Source organism: Spinacia oleracea, chromosome 4 (genome assembly GCF_020520425.1).
Source record: "Spinacia oleracea cultivar Varoflay chromosome 4, BTI_SOV_V1, whole genome shotgun sequence".
Lineage (NCBI taxonomy): Eukaryota > Viridiplantae > Streptophyta > Magnoliopsida > Caryophyllales > Amaranthaceae > Spinacia > Spinacia oleracea.
The window spans coordinates 169,897,093-169,922,908 of record NC_079490.1 but is presented as its reverse complement, the minus strand read 5'-3'; the positions used below and the strand labels follow the sequence as shown (position 1 = coordinate 169,922,908).

The 25,816-nt window shown below is 34.1% G+C and overlaps 3 protein-coding genes across 3 annotated transcripts; 2 read left to right on the top strand and 1 right to left on the bottom strand.

The window, feature by feature from the left end:
- Positions 1–1,052: 1,052 nt before the first annotated feature.
- Positions 1,053–10,045, top strand: LOC130472156 (uncharacterized). The gene is made up of 5 exons (XM_056842626.1): positions 1,053–1,074; positions 1,136–1,257; positions 6,837–8,037; positions 8,084–8,417; positions 8,764–10,045. The coding sequence occupies exons 1-5, from the start codon at positions 1,053–1,055 to the stop codon at positions 10,043–10,045; spliced, it is 2,961 nt and encodes a 986-aa protein (XP_056698604.1).
- A 4,618-nt stretch (positions 10,046–14,663) lies between these two features.
- On the top strand, positions 14,664–15,692 carry LOC130459495 (uncharacterized). The gene has a single exon (XM_056826891.1). It carries the CDS (start codon positions 14,722–14,724, stop codon positions 15,109–15,111), a length of 390 nt encoding a protein of 129 aa, XP_056682869.1. The 5' UTR covers positions 14,664–14,721; the 3' UTR covers positions 15,112–15,692.
- A 4,697-nt stretch (positions 15,693–20,389) lies between these two features.
- Positions 20,390–25,212, bottom strand: LOC110805376 (glyoxylase I 4). The gene is made up of 3 exons (XM_022010965.2): positions 24,859–25,212; positions 24,546–24,651; positions 20,390–20,988 (listed from the first exon to the last, which is right to left on the bottom strand). The coding sequence occupies exons 1-3, from the start codon at positions 25,011–25,013 to the stop codon at positions 20,731–20,733; spliced, it is 519 nt and encodes a 172-aa protein (XP_021866657.1). The 5' UTR covers positions 25,014–25,212; the 3' UTR covers positions 20,390–20,730.
- Between the last annotated feature and the right edge of the window lie 604 nt (positions 25,213–25,816).

Here is a 25,816-nt window from a genome sequence, read left to right as displayed (position 1 = left end):
GAAACGAAAATATTAAATATTTGTTCGAAACGGAAATTAATTCCGGAATCGGAAATATTAAATATTGTTCGTATCGGAAATGAATTCCGGAACCGGGAATTTAATCGGAAGCGTATCGTACGAATAAGCATCGGACGAGGCCTGCCGGGCGAAGGCCCAGCACGAAGCCAGGCCATCGCCCAGCAAGCCAAGCGCGCCACACAAAGAGCCAAGGCCACGCCAGGCCCAGCGCAAGGCCAGGCCCAGCAGGCCGTGGCAGCACGCACAGCGCGCGCAGCAATGGGCTGCGAGCTGTGCTGCTGCTCGCGTGGGCTTGCGGCTCGCGTGGGCCGAGCAGCCGTGTGGGCTGTGCGCGGGCATGGCCTGCACGCTCGTAGGTCATGCTCGTGTAGAGTTTGTGTTCACATACGAAACCTAAATTGTATATGATTTGTTTAATGATTAAATTCCTAATCCTAAAAGGATAAATATTAATTAATTAGAGTCCTACTGGGATTCTAGTTTAACTAATTAGTATCCTAATAGGATTCCAGTTCCTTTTCCATACCTCTATAAATAAGGGCCTAGGGTCATTATTTGCAGGGACGATTGAAGTATTCAAAGGGTAAGTTTTTGAAATAAAAATCAGCCATACACTTGCAAACACTAGCCGAAATTCCTAAGCACCTTAAGGGCGATTCTAGTTGGTCTAACTTGAGGCGGATCCGGACGTACTGTGGACTATCTACGGAGGGACGACATTTGGAGTCCTAAAGACTTGTTCTTGTTCGGTTCGGGCGCAGCTAGGGAAGGCACGCTACAACATGTATGCATCAATTCTATGCTAAATGATTATGTGAATATAATATGCTTTCCTGGCTTTATGGTTTTTCCGCATGATTTATGAATTGTCATATGTATCATAACCTAACACTTCACTCATTTATAAGATAATTCCGTGTGAATTTTTATTATTTGAGCACAAGACTCAAATCTTTCATGGTGAACCTGTACAAAAGTTGGGCTGATTGAATGTTTGATGTATAGCAACAAATTAGAAAATTTTAATCTTGATGTCGATCAATGTGCTACATGGTATCTTGATGGTTAGAAATTTAGTCTTGCTAATGGGTTAGAACATTGTTTTCATGCTTAGTTGGGATTGTTTTTATGCTTGGTTGGGATCCATCAACTAAGGAGTTTAGAAAGTGTTGGGGTGTTGATCTGCTCGATAATTGTGGGATCATTGATGAAGTAGATGGGGTTAAGGAAGCTTGTGTTAATCAATCCTGCTGATGAAACAGAACTATGGAGATATGCAGATTTTTTTGGAATTTCCGTTTATTTATTTTTCTGTTTGGCTTTTAATGCAATTAACGACTCTTTTTATTTTATTTTAAAATATTGTTGGTGTGGTTAGTGGTGAGTTAGCATGTGGTTAACTTGCCGGAAAGTTGGTTTGAGGTCCCAAAAGGTGGAAAAAAAAGTGTAGGTCCTGAAAGGTGAAAAATATAAAAGGTTGGACCCTAACTTTTAGCTTAAATCAAAATAATCTTAGGTGTTCCCTTATATAATAGAGAAGAGGTTGGTGTTACTTTTAGATTCCGTTAATTAACCAACGCGCTAAGCTTTTTTTTTTTTGGTAAATAACGACAAGCTTTTAACCTCAATAAAAAGAAAAAACACACACCAAAACTAAAAGAACAAACCACACAAAACAGGAAAAACTAACAACTAAGCAAAAAAGGAACGCAAGAAAAACAAAACAGTAGCCCAGCTCCTACATCCTTCACGCAACAACAGCAGGAACACGTCGGAGCAGGGCAACCCCACTGATATCCTCCAATAAAACCGCACGAAGGCTCGTCGGAGTCGCCTCCATTATCACAAATTTGGGGGAGAGCCCTACACCATAATTCGCCAACCAATGCGCTGAGCTTATTTGTAAATGTGAACACGCCACATCATCAAGTTAATTGTGTGATTAGTCACATATAAGACTTGAGAATCAACAAAAGAGTGCGAAAAGTGTAAAATTATAGTAAAAAATATGGAGAAAATACTCCATATGTGGTTTGCTAATCAGTCCTTAAGTCCTTATCATTGGGCTAATTATTTTACTAGAGCTAATCAAAAGGTGGGCTGGAATTCATCATTAAATGGTTGTTTCTTTTGGGCCTATAAACCATGTTCGGTTATTGATCCAATATATTTTTTGAGGGACGGTTATTGATCCAATTCGTTCTGCACAAACCTAATAAAGTTGGGCCAGACAAAGGCCAAGGCATTGGTTTAAAAACTAACTAGGTTTTAGGCCCGGGCTACGCCCCGAGTTACTGCGTTAATAATATTTATGTTATTCTTATTTGAAAGTGTTTTTAACCAATTTCCTTTTTATTGCATTTATTAGTACTCCGTATTTTTTTCACAACATTAGGATGTAAAATGCTATAGCTCAATGGTGAAAACTCCATTGTTTAAACTTGAGGTCGCGGGTTCAAGTCTTATACATGCTTCATTTCTAAATTTTTAAAAATATGAAATTTACATGAAATGAACTATTCATAAATAGAGCATCACGTGACACATAAACTTCTTTAGAAGCGCCTTTTAATATATAGTATAGATTCTCATGGTACCGTCCACGAAATAAGAGCTTTGTATATATTTTTTTAAAAAAAAATTCTACATAAACCGCTAACGGTATTAGCGGTTCATATATTAGAACCACTAACCGTGGTAGCGGTTTATTCTAAAGAACCACTAACAGTGGTAGCGGTTCTTTATGTTAAACCGCGAAAGACATAATAATATGAACCGCTAACAAGGGTAGCGGTTCTTTAGTATAAACCGCTACTGGTGTTAGGGGTTCTAATATATGAACCGCTAATACCTTTTTTATGTTGAATTTATTTTTAAAGTTATACGAAACTCTTACCCGATCCTATGTGGACGGTACCATAAAAATTAATTTTTAAACCAGTGTAAATTGGGAATTAGTTTTCGATTTAGCTATTTCTAGGGAAATCGTTCTAAAAAAGTTGACAAATTAAGAAAAAAGACGGTCGATCATTAACCTTAATTTATCCAATTAACTAATTTCACGCGTTTCTTTGGGCGTCTTTCGCCCCCATGCATGCATGACGCCTATATCACCCAATCAATTTGCTTCTGTTTCTCACCAAAATTTCCACTTGTTTTTTCTTTTAATTATTATTGTTATTTATTGCTACATAACTTATTTATTATTGGTTATGATTATGTAATCCAAATACACGTGGGTGGTTATGAACATTAAATGAGATTTTATGGGCACCCTTATTTTTCCAATTGTAGGTTTTCGAGTTAATTAAGTCAATATGTTAGAATTTTTTAATTTTTAAACTCAATGAGTAGATAGGTGTATCTAGCTTCTAAAGATTTTTACGTATACTCTATAGAAATTTAGATTTCTAAAAGACTAAAACTCTGAATACGAAGTTTGACTGAGCTTGTTTATGAGGCTTTTACAAGTTTATTGACTTATTGACATCATTATTACATTCAATCTAAATAAGAGTTTGATGTTACACGTTTGCCAATATAAATATTTAGCTATTATATATTCTATATTAGCTAAAGTTATATATAAAAAGTTAATATCTTGAAAATATATGTTGAGACGAATCTAACGACGTTACACACGATTATATAATTCATTATGTTTTATCAAAAAAAAAAATATATATATATAATTCATTATGTATGAATCACAACAAATTGATAAACAACACGTCTCATGTGTGACCAGCCACACCATCAACTTGATGGTGTGACGTGCGCGCGCAACTCCCTCGCGCACGGCTATTATGGAGAAGGTTATTGACTGGTGTTACTTGACTTTCTATGCTGGTGTTACTTATATATTGTATTCGATGTTACTTTTATAGTTTTATTACAATTTTTTCAATTTCATGTTAGAGGTTTCTTGTATAGACTGGTGTTACTTGACTTTCTATGCTGATGTTACTTATTCATTTTTTTCGCTGTTACTTTTCTTGTTTTATTGCAGTTTCATGTTAGAGGTTTTGTGTATGGACTGATGTTACTTTGTTTTCTGTGCTGGTGTTAATTTTAGATTCCGTTAACCAATGGGTTGAACTTATTTCTAAGAGTAAACACGCCACACCATCAAGTTAATGGTGTAACTGGTCAAATATATCACATATAAGACTTGAGAATTGATAAAAGAGTATGTAAAAAGTGTAAATTTATAGTAAAAAATATGGAGAAAATACTCCATATGTAGTTTGCTTAATCAGTCCTTAAGTCCTTATCATTGGGCTAATTATTTTACTTAGAGCTAATCAATAGGTGGGCTGGGATTCATCATTAAATGGTTGTTTCTTTTGGACCAATGTTCGGTTATTGATCCAATATATTTTTTTAGGGACGATTACTGATCCAATTCGATCTGCACAAACCTAATAAAGTTGGCCCAGACAAAGGCCAAGGCCAAGTTACCCAACTTGAATAGCTCAAAAGTCTTCAACTTTTTCTTGGCGACGAAATTCCACTCAAGATGTTAGAAGTTAGAACCCTCAAACCATTACTTAGGTAGTTAGGTTGCGTTTTATTTACCTGATTTTTACTTATGTTTTCCGAATTTATCTTATCTGAACTTATCGAACTTATCTGAACTTATTAAAACTTATCAAAACTTATTTTAGTTATAAGTTGTACTTATTTAAACTTATCTAAACTTATTTTTCCTGAAATAAGTGGAAATAAGGTGAATAAAACATGACCTTAAATATTACAGAGTACTCTATTTTATATTCGGTCAAACTTTGACCGTGAATTTAATCTACCAGTAATATCATAGTTACTCGGTCAAACTTTTTCTTAATTTGTCAACTTTTTAGGAATATCGTCGCTAAAGGTCAATAATTGTTGATTAACGACGGGATTTTCCGTCGCGAACTCATCATAAAAGGAGTCCGTCGTTAATAGAAAATCTCGTCGTTAACCCGTCGTAAAAGACGTTTGCGACGGTTGTTCCCGTCACAAAAGGCTACACGTCGTTATTAAGTTGTCATCAAAGGTACAAATTCTTGTAATGGTATTTACTTTAAAAGCATAGTTTAGTTAAATGTCATCCTATTAGATGGCATGTAATGTACGTATACGCAACAAGCTATGAGAAGAATACAAACTAATTAAGCGTATTTAATTGAATGATAACATTAAACTTACTACTATTATACGAAAAGGTGACAAATTAAGAAAAAAGATGGTCGTTCATTAACCTTAATTTATCCAATTAACTAATTTCACGCGTTTCTTTGGACGTCTTTCGGCCCCATGCATGCATGACGCCTATATCACCCAATCAAATTGCTTCTATTTCTCACCAAAATTTCCACTTGTTTTTTTCTTTTAATTATTATTGTTATTTATTGCTACATAACTTATTTATTATTGGTTATGATTATGCAATCCAAATACACGTGGGTGGTTATGAACATTAAATGAGATTTTATGGGCACCCTTATTTTTCCAATTGTAGGTTTGCGAGTTAAGTCAATATGTTGAATTTTTTTAATTTTTAAACTCAATGGGTAGATAGGTGTATCTAGCTTCTAAAGATTTTTTATAATATTGTATAGCGTATACTCTATAGAAATTTAGATTTCTAAAAGACTAAAATTGTAAATGAATATGAAGTTTGACTGATCGAGATTGTTCACGAGGCTTTCACAAGCTTATCGACGTATTAACATCAATATTACTTTCTAAGTAAATAAGAGTTCGTATTCGAAATTAGATGATATTTCCATGTTCTTTTGAATTTAATAAATCTGAATTATATTGTTAAGTTAAACTGGAGTTTATTAGTTGAACTGTACTCAACTCAACTGAACGTATTAATTAAACATGAGTTGAACTGAATTGTAAAATAAATAGATTCAAAAGGACATGACCGACCTGACGTTGATAGTCAGGGGCGGCGGAGAGGGGGTGCGAGCGGGGCGACCGCACAGGGCCCCCCGATAAAAAGGGCCCCCGAAAATACGTATGTATAGTATTAACTTGCATATAACAACCAGAAGTTTAACTTGGCTCAGACATGATAGTCATATTCAATAATAATAAGTTTACTGATTAATAATTAAATTGGATAAATCATATCCTAGATGTATGCGTGATGTTTCCTAAGTGCATGAATTGAATTGAAAAACACACACCCCTTTTTTGGGTTTGGGGATTGAAGTCCTGAACCATATATGCACGGTTAACAAACTAGATACACTTTATGGGGGGAGTAGAATTATATAATTATATATATATATATATGCACCCTCTAATTTAAAAAAGTACACAGTAGAATTATATATGCACCCTATAATTTTTAAAAAAATGTACACGAGCGTTCGTACAGTTGAACTATAGAGTTAACATCTATGAAAAAAAAATTGAATTAAGCACTCAACTTTGACTTCTCCTCTATCGCTACATCAAGATCGATCAACATTAAACCAGTTGTGAACTTTGTTATTGCCACTTGGAATCAACACTTTCTGGGCTCACCCATGTTCTCTTTATGTTCCAAACTTTCGTTAATTCGTAACTTCCTTCTGACATGGTGTGTTCAGAATCGTCGCCTTTGGGGAATTAATTGGAGGGATGTGTTTTCGGTGATGGCTATCGCTGCCTCTTCTATTGCGCCAGGGCCTTCGGCGCCCCTTTTTATTAATACTAAGGATGAGTGTGTTGCACGAAATCAGGCTATGTTTATGTATTGGCGTCAACGGTGCAAAGTTAAATGGGATGCGTTTGGGGATTCTCATTCTAAACTTCTTTTCGCTTCGGTTTAGGCTAGAAGGCGCAAAAATTATATTCATAGCTTGCAAGACAGGAATGGGCTAACGGTTGGGGATGGGCCTAAGCTTCGCCATTTCATCTCCGAATTCTATTTGGATCTTTTTGAGGTTCATAAACCTCCAGTTGCTCAACTCAGTTATGACTGGAGTTCTCTCCATCTTCCTTCTTTGTCTGAGGCAAGTAAAGATCTTCTTATGCTCCCTTTTTCAGCCCAGGACATCCGTCAGGCTATGTTTAATATTGCTGATAATAAGTCTCCGGGGCCAGATGGGTTTTCAGCCGCGTTCTTTAAACTTCATTGGAATGTGGTTGGGGACCATATTGTTCATGCCATTCAATTCTTCTTCTCTCATGGCTTCATGCTTAAGGATTGGAATCGTACCTTCCTGATTCTTCTTCTTAAGGTGTTACATCCGGATTCAGTTTCTCAGTTTCGACCGATTGGGTTATGTAATGTCATTTATAAATGTATTGCTAAATGTCTCACCCATCGGATGCAGTCTGTGTTGCCTTCCTTGATCAGCGACACTCAGAATGCGTTTGTGCCAGGCCGATTAATGTCTGATGAATGTCTTATTGCCCATGAGCTCATGTCTTACATTAATAGGGCAAAGGCGAGAAAGAAGTTCTTCGCTGTGGTCAAACTTGATATGAATAAGGCCTATGATAGAGTTCGTTGGGATTTTTTATTTCAGGCCTTACAGGAATTTGGATTCCCTCCTTATTGGGTCCACATTATTCGTCAATGTATAACTACAGTCTCTTATCAGGTGTTGGTCAATGGCGAACCAACACGTTCCTTTAACCCTAAGTGTGGTATGCGCCAAGGGGATCCATTGTCTCCATACTTATTTGTCTTGTGTATGGAAGTTTTTTCGGCGTTAATGCGTAGATCTGAAAATGACCATCTTATTCAGGGTATTTCGGTCTGCAGGGGTGCACCGTTAGTTTCTCAATTATTCTTTGCGGATGATTCTCTTCTTTTCTTTAGGGTATCTCCAGAGGTTTGTGATCAGGTGCTCTCTGTCCTTGCAGAATTCAGCTCTTTATCAGGTCAGGTGATTAATTATCAAAAGTCTTTTGTCAAATTCAGTCCTAATACTCCCCAGGACTATCGTGATTATTTGGCTTCTTCTTTGCGACTTGGTCAAAGGCCTTCTTTGGGTCCTTACTTGGGAGTCCCGGTTGATATTGGTCGCTCGAAGTTTCTCTGCTTTTTTTGACCTGGTGGATGTCATAGCTCGTAAGCTGGCGAACTTTTCCACTCTTCACCTTTCGTCGGCGACGAAGTTGGTAGTCATCAACTCGGTGTTGGTGGCTTCCATTACTCATGTTCTTTCCGTGTTCTTGATTCCGAAATCTATTTGTGACCGTATTGACAGTTTATGTCTTCGGTTTTGGTGGCGTTCTTCTGCTGCGTCACGAGGTATGTCTATGGTTCCCTCATCCGTCATTCACCTTCCTAAGGGAATGGGAGGATTGGGTATTCAGAACATCAGCACCTTCAATCAGGCTCTGTTGGCTAAAACAGCTTGGCGTATTGTCCACCATCCTCAGTTACTGTTGTCGCATTTGTACTAGGTTAGATATCCTTCGTTGGTTGTCCATCCCTCTACATCTAGGGTGTCTTGTCCGTCCTGTAATCCGTGGACTATGGACCATGGTGCACATAGAGCATGGTGCACCATGTGCACCAAAAGAACACATGTGCATAAACAAAAGAACATGACACTACGACAAAAGAACATGCAATATAATGTTTTACTTTTTTGTTATAAAAAATCACAATTTATTAAAAATATAAAAAAATATATGTCCATGTTCTTTTTACGTAACCAGATTTTCTTTTAATTATATACTAATGTTCTTAAGGTGCACCATACTCTATGTGCACCATGGTCCACCTTCTAAATTGGTTAGCATCCTTGATGATGTTTGGGTTTCTAATAAGCTGGTTTCTTTTAAATCTTCTGTGAATGGGTTGGTTTGCCCAACCCATGTTTCTTCTTTACTTGATCTGCGTTCTTACGCGTGGAATGTGGGTATGATTCGTCGTCTTTTCCCTGATGAGATCTCGTGTCATATTCTGGCTCTAGAGCGACCGTCATGTGTAATGGATGATTTCATGTACTGGAAATTTGCCCCAGATGGAACATTCTCAGTACGCTCGGCTTATGCGATGCTTCTGCAAACTTCTCATCATACTGCCTCCACGGCTTCTGTTCCTTCTTCTCTCTGGTGGAAGCATCTTTGGGGTATGGATGTTCTCCCCCGTTTCAAGCTCTTCCTTTGGAAGTTGCTTCGCCATGCTTTACCGGTTGCTGCTTCGCTTTGTCAACGGGGTATGCCAGTTGACCCACTGTGTTCCTTATGCCACCAGGATTCAGAAACTATCACCCACCTCTTTCGGGATTGTCCTTTGATTGTCCATCTTTGGTCTTCTGGTCCCCTTTGCTCGTTTAGTCCGTCTTTTTCTTTGGTTTCGTTTATTCCCTGGTGTATTCAGTTTGTTGCTAATCTGTCCTCTGCTCCGCGGGGTCTTTTGGATGTGTTCATTTCTATGCTTTGGACCATTTGGAGTTTGCGTAATCAGGCTCGTTTTCGTGACACTGCTTGGGATCCGGGAGCTTTTCAAAGCGTTCTGGCTGGTTGGAGGATTCGGTGCTCTGAGGTTCGGAATCTTCACCGTTGTGTCTCTATGTCTCAGATTCGTCTGCGGAGTTCAGTTCGGGTGGCTCCTATTCCTGAGTTGTCTCCTGGTTCTACTGCTTCTACTGGCTCGAACGCGGATGTCTGTCTCCTATCAGATGGGGCTTGGATGTCTACTTCTAATAATGCAGGGTTGGGTTGGGTTCTTCAAGATCCGGTTTCTTTATCCCAGGTAGGAGGCGGGGCTCAAGCGTGTATTCTGGATTCCGCGCTTCAGGCAGAGTTGAATGCTTGTTTAATGGGTGTCCAGATGGAGGTTAGGAGAGGTTTTTCGAGGATATTACTTTATTCTGATTCCTCGATCTTAGTAGGTCTGTTGACTACGTCTCATCCAAGCCCAGTTTCGGTGATCTGGATGGTTCAGCGGTTGCGGGATATTCTTCATGACTTGGATTGGTTTTCAGTTCGCAAGGTCTCTCGTCAGTTGATTTCCCCTGTTCATATTCTAGCCACCTCGGCTCGTCGTCGCCAACTTCTCCGTCACAGTTTTTAGTTTTTCGTTTGTTTTGCTTACTTAGTGTCTTTGGTTTGTATTGTTTTGCTTTATAAGTACTCTTGTCAAAAAAAAAAAAAAAAAACAAGATCGACCAACATCATATCTTTTCATTTGAGTCATTTGACGGCACCCCTATTTTCAACATATTTGATCTTATCATTACTCATATAATCATATACGTACGAGTTCAAAGTTGAGACAATCAGCTAATACAAGCCAAGTAATCAAGTTATCAAGTATACACCTACATAATCTCCTACCAATCTAAAATTGGCCTACTCGTGACTCGTGAGTCATAACAATTGTAATTTTTATATTTTTGAGGTTCGGGGTACATTTAACCTTTAAATGACCTATGTTATAATTGCTAATTTGGGTCAATTTGACCCGTTTGGGGTCTCAGAGGATGGCACTGTTTGGTTAGAAGTTGTTAGCTGTTAGCTACTAGCTGGTTTAACTAGCTGTTAGCGGTTAGCTGTTTGCATTAGCGGATTTGACTTGCTGGTTGCATTAGCTGTTTGTGTAAAAGTGTTTGGTAAATTAGCTGTTAGCTGTTTAATATGTAAAATGACCATTAAGGACACTGACATACTTTGTTTCTTATTAATATTAGACAAATATGTTTTGTATTAATTTTTTTCTCTTTATATTTTTCTAATAAACATTGACTAAATAAAATAAATTTTTTTGAAAAAAATAAATTATTCTCAATTTAAATTTTTAATAATATATATTTTTCAAATAGAGAAATATTACTAATGAAATTTTAAGCATGATTGCAATATACTTCAATTGCTTCAAAGTACTAATATAAATTTTTTTACAACAAAAAACGAATCTAGTAAATAGGGTGAAATGAAAAAAAAGTGTGAGTAATGTTTTTAGGAGAAAAATATGTAGGGTAACAAGGTTGATAGTGGTTGTAATTATATGCTGGTAGGACAAAATAGTCATTATCATCAACTTTCTCAAACCTTTAATTGCGAAAAGTTCCTATATTGAGCTTTTTCAAAATTAGCCTTTTCACCCCAAAACTCTCTTCCAATCCTCTCCTAACCAAACACTCCCAATTAGCTTTTTCTAAAGGTCAAACATCTAATTCACCCCAAAAAGCTCTTTTTCCCTCAAACCTCTCATAACCAAACACCCCCGATATATCAATTAGTATTGTTCTACTACTAGTCTACTAGTACTCGTATGTGATTTGTAGCATAAAAGCATTGTATTAATTAGCCCAAAATAAATCACAATAAGAAAGGATCTTGGTCATTTAGAAATGACCTACTGTATATACTTACTCCGTATTTTAAAAAGAGATACACTTTTCTTAAACGACTGTATTTTTAAAAAAATTACATTTTCCTTTTTTGACATGTTTTGGTCTTCACTTTCATTATATTAATATTTCTCTCTTTCTTTTGGTCCCCACACTTACTCACATTATCCTTTTACTATAATAAATAATTCACCCACTATCACATTTTCATATTATTTTAATAAATAAAACTCACTTTCCTGAAACTAAGTGCCGGTCAAAGTGTATCTCTTTTTGAAATATGAAGGGAGTAATATTCAAGGTTGTCATACATAATCACTCTTTTTATAGAAGCAAGGGAATATATAAAATACTTCATCTGTTCATAAATACTCGCAACGTTTGATTTTTTGCATATTCACATATTCCCCTTTGACTTTTGTTGGTGATTTATATGTCAACCCAAATTCTTATATGAGACTGTCCTCACCATCAACTAATGGTGAGACCAGTTTACACTTGCGAATTTAGGTATGTTATTTCTATAGTTTAGACATGTTACTTTTTTTTTATATAATTTTAGAGGAGGTATTTTTTTTAGTTTAGGTATGTTACTTCTATAGTTTATACATGTTACTTTTTTTTATACAGAGTAGTTTTTAGGGGAGATACCTTCTTAATTTAGGTATGTTACTTCTATAGTTTGGACATGTTACTTTTTTTTATATAATTTTAGAGGAAGTATTTTTTTTAGTTTAGGTATGTTACTTCTATAGTTTACACATGTTACTTTTTTTATACGGAGTAGTTTTAGGGGAGATACCTTCTTAGTTTAGGTATGTTACTTCTATAGTTTAGACATGTTACTTTTTTTATACGGAATAGTTTTAGGGGAGGTACATTTTTAGTTTAGGTATGTTACTTCTATAGTTTAGACATGTTACTTTTTTATATATAATTTTAAAGGAGGTACTTTTTTAGTTTAGGTATGTTACTTTTATAGTTTAGATCTGTTATTTTATTTTTAATATAGTTTTAGGGGAGGCACACTATTGGTTTCGCGCTCGTCACACCATCAAGTTGATGGTGTGACTGGTCTCACAGGAGACGCGCTGATATGTCAAATAAAACATAGTCATGTGAGATCTTGTTAGATTCGTGTCAATACATATTTTCAAAATATCAACTTTTTATAATATTTGCTTGAAGAGAATTTAATATATTGACGATCTAAATTGTGTATTGACATGCATGAAAGTGACAAACATTGCGAGTATTTATAAACGAAGGAAGTAGTTTTTAACATCTATTAATGAATTAATTTTTGAATATTCACATGAGCTAAATCTTAACCGTTTTTACTATCTTATACTTCCTCCGTCCCAAAATTATTGTCCTTTTTTTAAATCGGGCGTCCCAAAATTATAGTCATGTTTCTAATTTTGGCTACTAAGGTCTCCACTTTCTCATTTACTATATTAATTAAAAATAAATTGAAAACCCTACCCATGTACTATATTTCAATTTCCTATGTACTATATTCTCTTTCACATGTACTTTATTCCACTTTTTCATACAACTCAATCATCATTTGTACTTTATTCCACTTTTTCATGTACTCCTCCGTCCCAGATTAGTTGTTACACTTACCTTTGCACATAATTTTAGGTGATAAGTGATTGTTTGGTTATCAATTGTTATTTTATTGAAAAAGTAGATGTGGTAGGTAGGGATGTCAGTGGGGCGGGTTTCGCGGGAGACCCGCCCCGCATCCGCCCCAAGTAGGCGGGGATGGAGGTAGGTTTTGCGGGTGAAGGGGCGGGGATGGGTATACAAATCGTACCCGCCATGGGTGATGGGGCGGGTGTGGATTTTGTGTTGAACCCGCCCCATCCCCGCCCGCCCCGCCCCATCCCCACTTGCCCCGCTTCATACCCGCCATGGGTGATGGGGTGAGTTTGGATTTATTAGCATCTTTAGGTGATAATATAAATTTTGGTGAGATTTTTATGTTTTTTGTTTGGATTTTTTTGTTATGACGAGTATTTTTTTCGATTATATAGGTTACTTTAGTCATAAGATATTTTTTTCTATAGTTAACTTTGATTACTCCGTATATATGGCAAATGTTTGCTAAATAAGAAAAATTAGGAGGGTATGAAGCGGGTATGAAGCGGGGATAAGATGGGGATGGATACCCAGTTGGGTGGCGGGGCGGGGATGGATTTTAGCTTACACCCGTTGGGGCGGGGATGGGGATGAATTTTGTACCCGCCATGGGTAATGGGGCGGGGATGGGGATGAAAATTTTAGGTGAAGATGGGGATGGATGGACCTACATCCGCATCCGCCCCGCCCCATTGACATCCCTAGTGATAGGAGTTAGTGGGGTATTTTTTTTAATTGAATAAGAGAGGGTGTGGGGACAAAAAAGAATTTTGTTGGAAGAGAGAGACAATATAATAATTGTGGGGTCATTCCTAATTTAGAAGCGTAATAACTAATGTGGGACGAACAAAAAAGGAAAGTGTAACAACTAATCTGGGACGGAGGGAGTACTATATTTCATTTTTCTTAAAATCCGTATTTTTTGTCAAACAGGACGATAATTATGGAACGGAGGAAGTACGTAATACATCAACAAAATTCAATTAAGAAGTAATTAGAAAAACACCTTGAGGACGCACGAGACTGAATCAAGAATAACGGCGCAACATAAGAAGCATTTCACCCCGTATAACCGACCAAAACAACGAATTCAAGAAATGTACATACAACAAAGTTGCCAGTCCTACCAAGAGTTCCAAACTTACAAATAACACGCAATTGACTCGATTAGTCGATTAGCTAGCCACCACATGAATTTTACTTCAAACGTAGGGATTATTATTGTGTGGACCTGGTTCACAATAGTATTAGTGTAAACTCAAAATTATTGTTCAAAATTATTGTTTATATTAGTGTAGACTCCGTAGTTTTTTCTAGTATTCTTTTATACTCATAGTGAACTAAATTGTTCATATAGTAACTATAATAAATTAAACACCAAAATTATTAGACATAATAACCATTTTTTGATGTATAGTAACGCTATGTTTTTAAAAGCAAATTATGACCTCAAAATCACATTATTCAAACACAACATGTATCAACGACACTAATTTGATATATTTTTTTCATAATAGTCTTAATAAAATGTCAAAATAAATTAGAAACTAGAAACAAGTTGCTGACTTTATTTTAAAGCATGGTATACAATAAATTTAGTGTGGACCAAGTCCATTTAAAAATTTGGTGAAAACGTAAACCACTTCTCACACTCTCTTCTCTCTCTATATATATATATAGAGATACCCTCACCTTAACATTATCTCTCATCCACCTTCAAAACCTCCCAATTTTCCCCCAAATTTAAAAAATGGAAACCTGCAACAACAGCAACAACAAGCTTAAGATCATTCATTCGAGAATGGTAACAATAGACGAAGACGAGCTCGAATGTCTTCGGAAATTAGCCGAACCAAAACCAACCACCACTAATCACCGTCGTCAAAAGGTTACGCCGCCGCCTACTAACACCAGGTCATCTAGATTGTCTACTGGTAATTGTAACAATAATATTAAAATATCTAATGATGATCATCATCATCATTTTTATGAGGAGAACAAAAAGAAGCTAGAGAGTAAGAAATCTGAGGATATCAATGAAAGTGCTGAGAAATTTATCCAGAAATTTAAGCAACAGTTGCTTCTTCAACGCCTCGAATCGATCGAGAATGTTGAGCAGATGCTTGAAAGAGGGCTTTGAGATATGTACACTATAGTGATTTTTTAATGGAAAAATTGATATTATCGGTCCCAACTATGGCCGATTTACTTTAAAAGGTCCCAACTTTTGATTATGTCAGGGTGGTCCCAACTATAGAGAGTGTTTTCCAAAAATGGTCCCTTAGTTAAAATTAAGTGCTAAATAACTTAATTAACACTCATATCTCTCGTGCAATAATCATATTTTTTAATTAAATGAAGTAAATGGAACAGTATGATATGCTTAAATCAACTTAATTAATAGTTTAATAAACCAAAGGACCATTCTTGGAAAACATACCTTAAAGTTGAGACCACTCTAGAATAATCAAAAGTTGGGACCTTTAAAAGTTAAACGGCCATAGTTGGAACTGTCAATATCAATTTTTCCATTTTTTAATTCATTTTTGGATTTTTAATTAAGGGTAATTATTTTATATTTTTGCTACATGAATTATGATTGTTGTTTTGTTATTATTGTATGGATTATACGTAGTATTAATCAAGCATGTAGAGTAAATTAAATTATATTGAGTATTTTGATTTCTGGCTATTCAAATGTTATTTTGATGTTACTATTTAGATCCATCTGCCTTAGGGTAATTTTGTTAAGCATATCCTTGATTAATACGAAGTAGTCTATTTTACGAATTTAGGGGTACCATCGTAAATCCAATAAAATTGTGTATCAGCCATGGACAAAAGTCAATAGTATAAGTGTATAACTTTATAAGGGTACATTATGAATTTTCCAAAATCTAAAAGCATCAACCAATGCCCTTATGACTGAATGTAATGCACACGATGTGATTTATACATCAAATTCCAAAAATATGTACGATGTATTAAATGACACATTAACATTGAAAATTTGAAAAAAAAAATTGCATTTTTTATATTTTAGATAATTAGATAAACCATTAACGTCAAATTTCTCACGATTTGACTTATATTATAGAGATAAATCAAAACTGAAATTCTGATCCTATTAAATGCGTGTTACATATGCTAGTACTATTTATAGGACTTAATGATATGATATCTAAAGAAGTATTTACAAATTTCTTATAAGATAAATTGACGTTTAAAACGACACGGAATTGAGTTATCAGGTCACATTAATATTCCATTCTAACAATTGAGTTGTTAGGTCACATTATTTTTGTGATTTATATACACCATGGTCATGACTCACATGAGTGTCACCATCTCGATGTTGTTGATTGGCTAGCTAACTTGGCATCTCAACCTCCTAGCCATGTTTTTTATACCAAAGGAACACAATATAATTATTGTGATTTAGTTTCTTTTTCTTTTAATACCAAAAACTTTTGTTCTTAACGTTACTCCAGATTTATTTTGTCTACATGAAAAGTAATGTTCATTATATAAGGTTTTTTTTTTAATAAGCTTCTAAAGCATAATCCTCGATAAAATAGTTAGTTATAAAGTTTTAGGTAAGTCATACATATAATATTTTATTTTGCTTTAACTAAAGTAACCACCCAAAAATAAAAGATTATAAAGAAAAATACACAAATTTATAGCTACTCTTAGGTTAGAACATCTAGTTGTGCCCAAATTCTTATATGAGACTGTCCTCACCATCAACTGATGATGAGACCAGTTCACACTTGCAAATTTAGGTATGTTAATTCTATAGTTTAGACATGTTACTTTTTTTTATAATTTTAGAGGAGGTACTTTTTTTAGTTTAGGTATGTTACTTCTATAGTTTATACATGTTACTTTTTCTATACGAAGTAGTTTTAGGGGAGATACCTTCTTAGTTTATGTATGTTACTTCTATAGTTTAGACATGTTACTTTTTTTTTAATAATTTTAGAAGAGGTTTTTTTTTTTTAGTTTAGGTATGTTACTTCTATAGTTTAGACGTGTTACTTTTTTTTATAATTTTAGATGAGGTACATTTTTAGTTTAGGTATGTTACTTCTATAGTTTAGACATGTTACTTTTTTTTATAATTTTAGATGAGGTACTTTTTTAGTTTAGGTATGTTACTTCTATAGTTTAGACATGTTACTTTTTCTTATACGAAATAGTTTGAGGGAAGGTACATTTTTAGTTTAGGTATGTTACTTCTATAGTTTAGACATGTTACTTTTTTTTATATATAAATTTAGAGGAGGTACTTTTTTAGTTTAGGTATGTTACTTCTATAGTTTAGATCTGTTACTTTTTTTTATAGTTTTAGGGGAGGTACGCTATTGGTTTCGCGCTCGTCACACCATCGAGTTGATGGTGTGACTGGTCTCACAGGAGACGCGCTGCTAGTTGTGAGTCTTTTGACCATATCGCATATAGATAGAAGATAAATGATATGGCATGTAATTTGACAGTCAAATAAATATCATGCAATTTTTTTGAATAATTTGTTAAAATAATTGGGTGGGGATGAAAAAGAATGTGAATCAAAGCAACTAATCTCTTATTAGCCTGTATGATACTTACATAACTATTAGACCATGCCTCATAATATCAGGTGGGTAGGTTAGAGGTGGTGACATGGCAAACGCATTGCCTAAGGTTGCCCCGCATAGCCTACCCAAAGGTTTAGGCCGGTGATCAAGGCTCTGTATCTTGGAAGAAACTCATGACCAGATTGGAGTACGAAACGCCCTATCCAAAAAGCTGGATGCCTTCTTTTTTTTCCTCGACAATCAAAACACGTGAGCGTACTCCTTGCTTCTGGGGACATTGGTCTGAAGCTCACATCTTCTGTTGTTTCTGCCCCTCGGAATCAGAGAGGGCAGACCGACCACAACGTCCCCAGTTAAACTATCAAAGCAAGTAAACAAATTAAAAGAAAAATTCTTGAGCAAATATCTTGAACACTCATCATTAATCAGTGTACTGGTATATTATGTTCACCTTATTTCAGGAAAAACACGTTCAGATATATATTCAGACAAATAAGTTTAGAAAAAGTAAGCGTTACTAAGTATAATTTATAGCTAAAATAAGTTTTTATGAATTCTAATAAGTCTAGGTTAAATAAGTTCAAAAAGGGTGTGAAAATCAAGTAAACGGAACGCACGCTATATTGTTTTACTACAAACTTTAGGGGATGACGTAAAGTTTTCTAGACTCGGTAGATTTTAAGCCCACCCTAACCCAACTCATATGGGATAGATTGGACAAACCGGCCCACCAAGCTCAAAGGTTTGGCCAGTAGTACTCTTGTCATCCAAATTTAATTGTCATATTACAATCGTTAACTGCTGTACCCGGGTACAGCCAGCTCTGGCTGTACCCCCTAAAACGACGCGCTCATATTGTTTGTTCATTCTTGTCGACAGTTTATTCTTTTTTATTGTACCGTTTGTTCATTCTTATTGTACTGTTTGTTCTTTCTTGTTGTACTGTTTGTTCTTTCTTGTTGTTTTTTAAATTCATCATCAAATTTTCATAATTGTTGTATTTTTTGTTCTTTCTTCTGGAATTTTATGTTCTTTTTTATATTGTTTGTTCTTTCTTGTTTATTTGTTTGTTTATAATAATCATATGGTTAATGTTCATAATTAAACTCTTCATTAATCTTTTTATTCTTTCTTTTTGTATTGCTTGTTCTTTCTTGTTGTACTGTTTGTTCTTTCTTGTTGTTTTTTAAATTCATTCATCAAAGTTATTGTTGTATTGTTTGTTCTTTCATGTTGGCTTTAAAATTCATCATAAAATTGTTCATAATTGTTGTATTGTTTGTTCTTTTTTCTGGAATTTTACGTTCTTTTTTATATTGTTTGTTCTTTTTTGTTGAATTATTTGTTCTTTTTTGTTTATTTGTGTGTTCACAATAAATATATGGTTAATGTTCATAATGAAATTGTTCACTTCATTGGTCTTTTATGTTTTTACAAGCGCCTATATTGTTTATTTCCAAATAAATGTTCATTTCCAAAATAGTAAATGTTCATTCCAAATAAATGTTCATTTCCGAAATAGTAAATGTTCATTTCGGAAATAGTAAATGTTCATTTTTGTAGTTTATTTCCAAATAAATAAATAAATGTTCATTTCCAAAATAGTAAATGTTCATTCCAAATAAATAAATAAATGTTCATTTCCGAAATACTAAATGTTCATTTTTGTACCAGTATTTGTTCTTTCTTGTTGTATTGTTTGTTCTTTCATGTTGGCTTTAAAATTCATCATAAAAGTGTTCATAATTGTTGTATTGGTTGTTCTTTTTTCTGAAATTTTATGTTCTTTTTTATATTGTTTGTTCTTTTTTGTTGAATTATTTGTTTTTTCTTGTTTATTTGTTTGTTCACAATAAATATATGGTTAATGTTCATAATGAAATTGTTCACTTCATTGGTCTTTTTATGTTTTTACAAGCGCCTATATTGTTTATTTCCAAATAAATAAATAGATGTTCATTTCCAAAATAGTAAATGTTCATTCCAAATAAATAAATAAATGTTCATTTCCGAAATAGTAAATGTTCATTTTTGTAGTTTATTTCCAAATAAATAAATAAATGTTCATTTTCAAAATAGTAAATGTTCATTCCAAATAAATAAATAAATGTTCATTTCCGGAATAGTAAATGTTCATTTTTGTACCAGTATATTAATGTTCATTTTAAACAACACAAAACGACATCGTTTTGGATAGGGGTACAGCCAGCTTTGGCTATACACGGGTATAGCCAAAAATTTGCGGTCATATTACTTACTCAAATTATACTATTAACAAAACTTTATGAACAAAAGGCCTCCCTTTTCAACTTGATCACTATGTTTAGTTGTTCATGGGCTCAACATCTAAGGCCATTCACAATCTTTGATATAAGCATATGTCAACTAACTAAGTTGGTTAGTGTAATGTACGTGGTAGTAAATTCTGCTTACGTCATCTACCTTTTTTTACACTTAAAAGCGAGAGATATTCGAGACTTGAAACATTATACGTAGTACTAATATGTAGCAAAATACAATACAATACACAAATAATTTCAACTCATGCTCAAACATATATATGTAGTTTATTTATGTGTACACAATTTTGGTTATGGTGAAAGCATAGAGGCAGCGGAGAAGAAATTAAAGGAGATGGAAATAAAGCTTGTCCGAGCACGACTCGAAGAAGGTGGTGGACAAGTCCGAACTTATATTCCATGATAAGAAACCACTAATAAATTTTCAGCAAACTGCGTTCTTTCTGGTGAGTAAAACGCGAAAAACTGTGCTCTTTCTGGTGTACCAAAATCAATTCCAAAAAAAACCCGCTTTCACTTGAAAATTAAATGACAAAAGTAACACTAGAACAACATATTTCATTCATTTTGGGATCTTACAAAACAGTGACTTCTGATCTTCCCCCCCAAATTTTGGGGCAAAAGAAGTAATCCCTCCCAAGAATATAACACCCACAAAACCCATATAGAGCAAATAAAAGCTTTTTACTTGTACTTGTAAAAGTCCTCTTTACATTGATACATAATTAACACCACAAACATCGATCTCCCTATAAACTTAACCAAAATGAACCCAAAATGGTCCACATTTTCGACATTGACGTATCAATCGACCTAGGTCAATCGATACGTGCCATATTTTTATTTTCTTCCTTCATTGGTCCCAATAATACGATCGATCTACTGCTGGATCACGGGACTAGGCGTCTGCTGTTGTTGTTGCAAGAGCTCGAACTTCACGATTGAACAAGATCTTACGAGCTCTCCTCCTATGGGAATAACGGGAAGGTTATCGCAGTTGCAAATCTCGATCATGAAACCATCCGGGTCATGAAAGAAGAGTTGATCAACGTAGATACCGCCTTCTTCGACTCGTGCTCTTACATGTTTTATTTCCATCTCCTTCAATTTCTTCTCCACTGCTCCCATGCTTTCACACTGCATAACAACAATTGTTTTAAACATAAATTCACTACATAAATACATATGAAATTCATGTATATTTATTTGATCATTTTCTAGTGCGTCCATTCTATATATAGGGTAGCAACTGTTGAGGATAACGTACATAACTCTGTCTCATATGATATTCTATTAACTAGGATAACTACGTTATCCTCAACAACGACTAAGTTCGAGTTCAAACATTTTATACTCAAAAGTTAAGCAAAGTCAAATGTATTTAATTGATTTGAGGATCGACCAACCAACCAGGCTTATGTATGGTCCATCCTCTTTTCCGATGCGGGCCTTGATGTAGCCCGATAAAATAATATGGTATCAAAGATCAATGAAGATCCGAGATCCTGGCTCAACCCTTCAAAAAACAAAGAGCAAAACCCTTTAGAAAAAGAGTTAGCCAAAACAAATATCCCTTCATTTACCCTTTAATGTCATGATAAAAACATTACTAAATGTTAAATGTCTAAAGCCTATACAAAAGAGTATGTAACATGTTTACACACGGTGTCAGATCTTGACCAAAAATTTACGAGAACAAAGATCTTGACCAAAAATTTATAAAGGGCCAAAGTTTGAAACTTTAATATCTTACTGAACATATATTCATTCAACAATATATCACCAGCATATTATATGTATATTTTAACTTGATAACTTATACTAAGTATATGCCCCTAATAGCCCCGGTGAGAGATCCTCCCCTTGTACGTACTTAGGCACCTCTTAAACAAAATTTGCCTCTTTTAATTACTTCATGGTAAGTTTAAATTTTCTCTATTGTCAAACTTTAAGATTTATGACAACACTTTGTCATTTTGTACACAAAAAAATATCAACACTTTGTTATTTAAATTCAAAAAAATATCTCGAGTACCCCTGTGACTAGGACCATCAAATATGCAATCAAAGCATGAGTTGTCGCTGACTCATCTAACAGATATACACTAGTACGTACTCCGTAATTTTCTAGAAACTTCATATATATCTTGCATACTACGTACAACTTTCTTTTTCCAATTGATTTATGGACCAATACGTAACTAATTGTGACTTGTATATATGTTGATGAAACTTGAAACGACCCTTAGTCATACAAGGTGACAATCTATCTATTATCTATCTATTAGATTATAGAACAGACACTAGGAATAACACGTGTCACTTCCTATTACAAAATATTCCTGCCAAAACTATTTTCCTATAAATCTTTATTATTTTATTTACTACTCCGTATTCTTTTTTATGAACCGTGTTATGTATATAAATATTTCATTTGAATAGAGTATGTACGGATTATAAAAAAAATGGTCAAATAATTTTAGAATTTTCGTGACTGCACGGGACCTAATCTAGTTAGGAATAATTTTATGGTTTAAGGCTTCAATTTCCAACATCAGCAAGACAATGACATTCTTCAATAATTAACATCCATAATCTTGCAGATTGTAACGTCTTACCCTATGGATTGCTCCATGCAAACTACATTTACTCGAACTCGATACCTTTAAGTTCATCATTGGAAGGGGAACTTCTATTCCACGCATTTATTTGTTAGTGTAGTATATAAAAAATAATCTCGATTTTTTTCATAATTCATTTGTCTTAGAAATAGTATTTTTCCCCTGAATTTTCCCCATAAATCCATAATGGATGTCATATTACTATAAATAAATAAAGGTTACTTAAGATATTCCCATATTAAGCATGTTAATATTCCGGAGTATATACATTAATTCTATATCCGTACATTAAGCATGTTAATTCAGTATCATATTCATGAACCAACTCCTAACAGAAGATAGGGACTTAACTCTTGTCTCTTTAGATGTACAGCTGTGAACCTTATAAAAGTCAAGTCAGTTAGCCAGCTGAATGTAAATACAATTTGGTTTTCTATATTTTGATTTTTTTTCAATCTAAATCACGTTTCTTGTATTATTTCAGTGTTTCCCATTTTCTCCTTGTTTATATACTGGAATGTGAGTGTAAGACTTATTTGAGAAGGTGGAAGAGTGTATTGGTGGACACACACTCGCGTAGACCGAGTTGGCTTGGGCTCGGGCCTCGGGAGTTGGATAGGGCGTGGGCTGGTACCAGCCCACACTACAAGAAATTGTATCAAAAACGACGGGATTTCCTGTCGCGAACCCGTCATTAAAGAGACCATCGTTAATGGAAAATCCCGTCGTTAATCCGCCGTAAAAGATATTTACGACGGTTGTTCCCGTCTTTGTTTGGTTGTTAGCTTCGTCGCAAATGTCTTTTACGATGGAATTTTTGACTCGTCGTAATTAGGTTGTCATTAAAGATACAAATTCTTGCCGTGTTGATTTAATAAAATTTAGTATTTGGCAATAATAAGTTTTTCGGACCATTTAAAACTCATAACTCAATGTTTTTCGGTAAAAGAATTCGAATAATATAAATTTAGGTAAAATAAGTTCAAACAAGGTTCAGTTAAATTAATTTTATTCACATTTTAATTTTATTCATATTTAGGCGAATAAAACAGAGCCTTAATAGTAGTGGTTTAAGACCAAAACGGATACGAAGTATTTGAGGTCTTGAACACATTACACGTCACATCTTCAGTAATGTGTTTAAGGTTTGTGATTGCTACGTAAAACTAAACATAAGAGTGTATGTCCAAGGGAAAACATTATTAGGTGCATCCTCACCAAAACATTTTTTTGTTTTTGATTTGTTTTTGAGAAGGATACAAAAATGGGTGGGCCTAGCCCAAGCCCACCTGTCTTTAGTCCCTTTTAGATCGATATACTCTAAACTATCATAAACAGAATTCAATTTCATGTCTAAGAATCTAAGAAATTAGATAAACGGCTTAAACTAGTTGACATTCACATAATAACGGGATTCAATCGCATATTTAAGGACTCGAAAATGTTAAAGGTCGCAACATGCGATCTTTAAGCCGTGTCACCATGATGATATGGTGTGCTTATGTGTCGAGATTTAAATTGAAAATTAAAATATTTAACTTATATATTCTTTTATATATGTTATAAAAAAGTTGAGAAAATCTTAATATTTTAATTTGTTTTCTTCTTTATATTGATTACTTTATTTACATATTTTCATAGTAAAAATATTTCATAGTAAAAATATTGAATTGATGATAAACGGCTTAAACTAGTTAACATTCCCATAATAACGGACTAAGCTAGTTAACATTCACGTATGTGAGTAATTGGTGTGACATACCATACTTAAAAATTAAAATAGCACTTTCTCTAGTTTAAGTAAGCTACAATAATAATTAAAGAAATGTAACCTTGAATTGAATTAAAGGGTATAATAATTAATAAGTACTACTCCTCCTAAATGTTCTTACCGTTTTCTTTTGGAAGATTTATCAATACATATTTTCATGTTATTAAAAATTATTGACACGGATCAAATAAGAACTCACATTACTACATACTCCGTATTGTATTTACGGAGTAATCCATAAAAGTTAAAAATTATCTTTAATTATGAATTATGTCGAGATTTTAAATAGGAAAAATATTTACCTGGAAAGAAATGTGGTTATCCTTGGGATTAATTTCTGTTTTTTTCGGCAATTTCTCTGGTTCTGGCGCTTGTAACAGGTGTATCCCAATTCCGTACCCAAACAGCCTGCATTTCCCATAAAAATCAATCAAAATTTTAAAAAAATCAACAATCAAATAAATAAAAACAAACCCATAAACCAAAATCATTACGATAATTCTCAAAATACTTTTCCGATTTCTAAAAACCGATTTTTTTTAATTACTCCGTACAAAAAAACCCATTATTTATATTAAAAAATATACGACAGTAGAAGTTTTAAAAAAAAATTACCAAGCTCCATTAAAATCAAAAGAACCAGGCCTTCGAATAGGGAAAAAGCCAAGAACATCTCGATAAAAACTAATGGATTCTTCAATTGAATGACAAAGAAGAGATATATGGTTTAGAGATTTTAGGTGAAGTGGGTTTCCTGGAATTTCCTTCATTTCCTTTTCTTTTTTCCTTGATTTTGTTCGTAAATCCGATAAAATCGGTGCTTAGAAATTCAATGGATTAAAATGATCACCAAAAAGCTCAAAATCAGGATCTTCTTTTTTAATGAAATTTGAGGAGATAGAAAAACAGAGGAAAATAATAACAACAAATTTTATTTTGTGCTAGGAATTTTGGTGTTTGTGTTGATTGTGGAAATTTTGGTGGCTTTATATAGAAGGTGGGGGATTATGGAGAAGGTTAGATGAGAGTTTCGCCACGTGTAATTGCAATAATTCCAAAAATGACACGTAGGTTCCACGTTACTTATAACATTTTTTTTTTTGATAATTATTGCTTATTTGAGGTAAGTAATTTTTTTTTTGTTAACCCGAGATTCCAAGAAATAGAGTTTGTTAATGTTTTAGAGAAAATTTCTGATGATTATTAAGGGTTTAGGTTGATGACGATAATGATAAGGAGATAATAGAATTCCTCATTTGGATAATTTCTGTTAAATCCTTGAGAACTTGATTAAGTCATATCTGACTCAGCTTTTTCGCCTAGAACTTGAAAAAAAGTCAATGTATTCAAAATGATATACTTCGTCCGTTTCTTATTAGATTGATACGAGTTGATTTTAACGCTATTTACACAAGTTTATTTAACTTTCTATTGTGATTTGTAATGGAAAAAAAGCGTGCTAGATTCGTCTCAATGAATATATTTTTTTTTTAAAAAGCTTTTTATAATTTTTTCTAATCCATAATTGAAGATATTAATGTTTGAAAGCGTACATTAGCAAACGTGTCTAAAG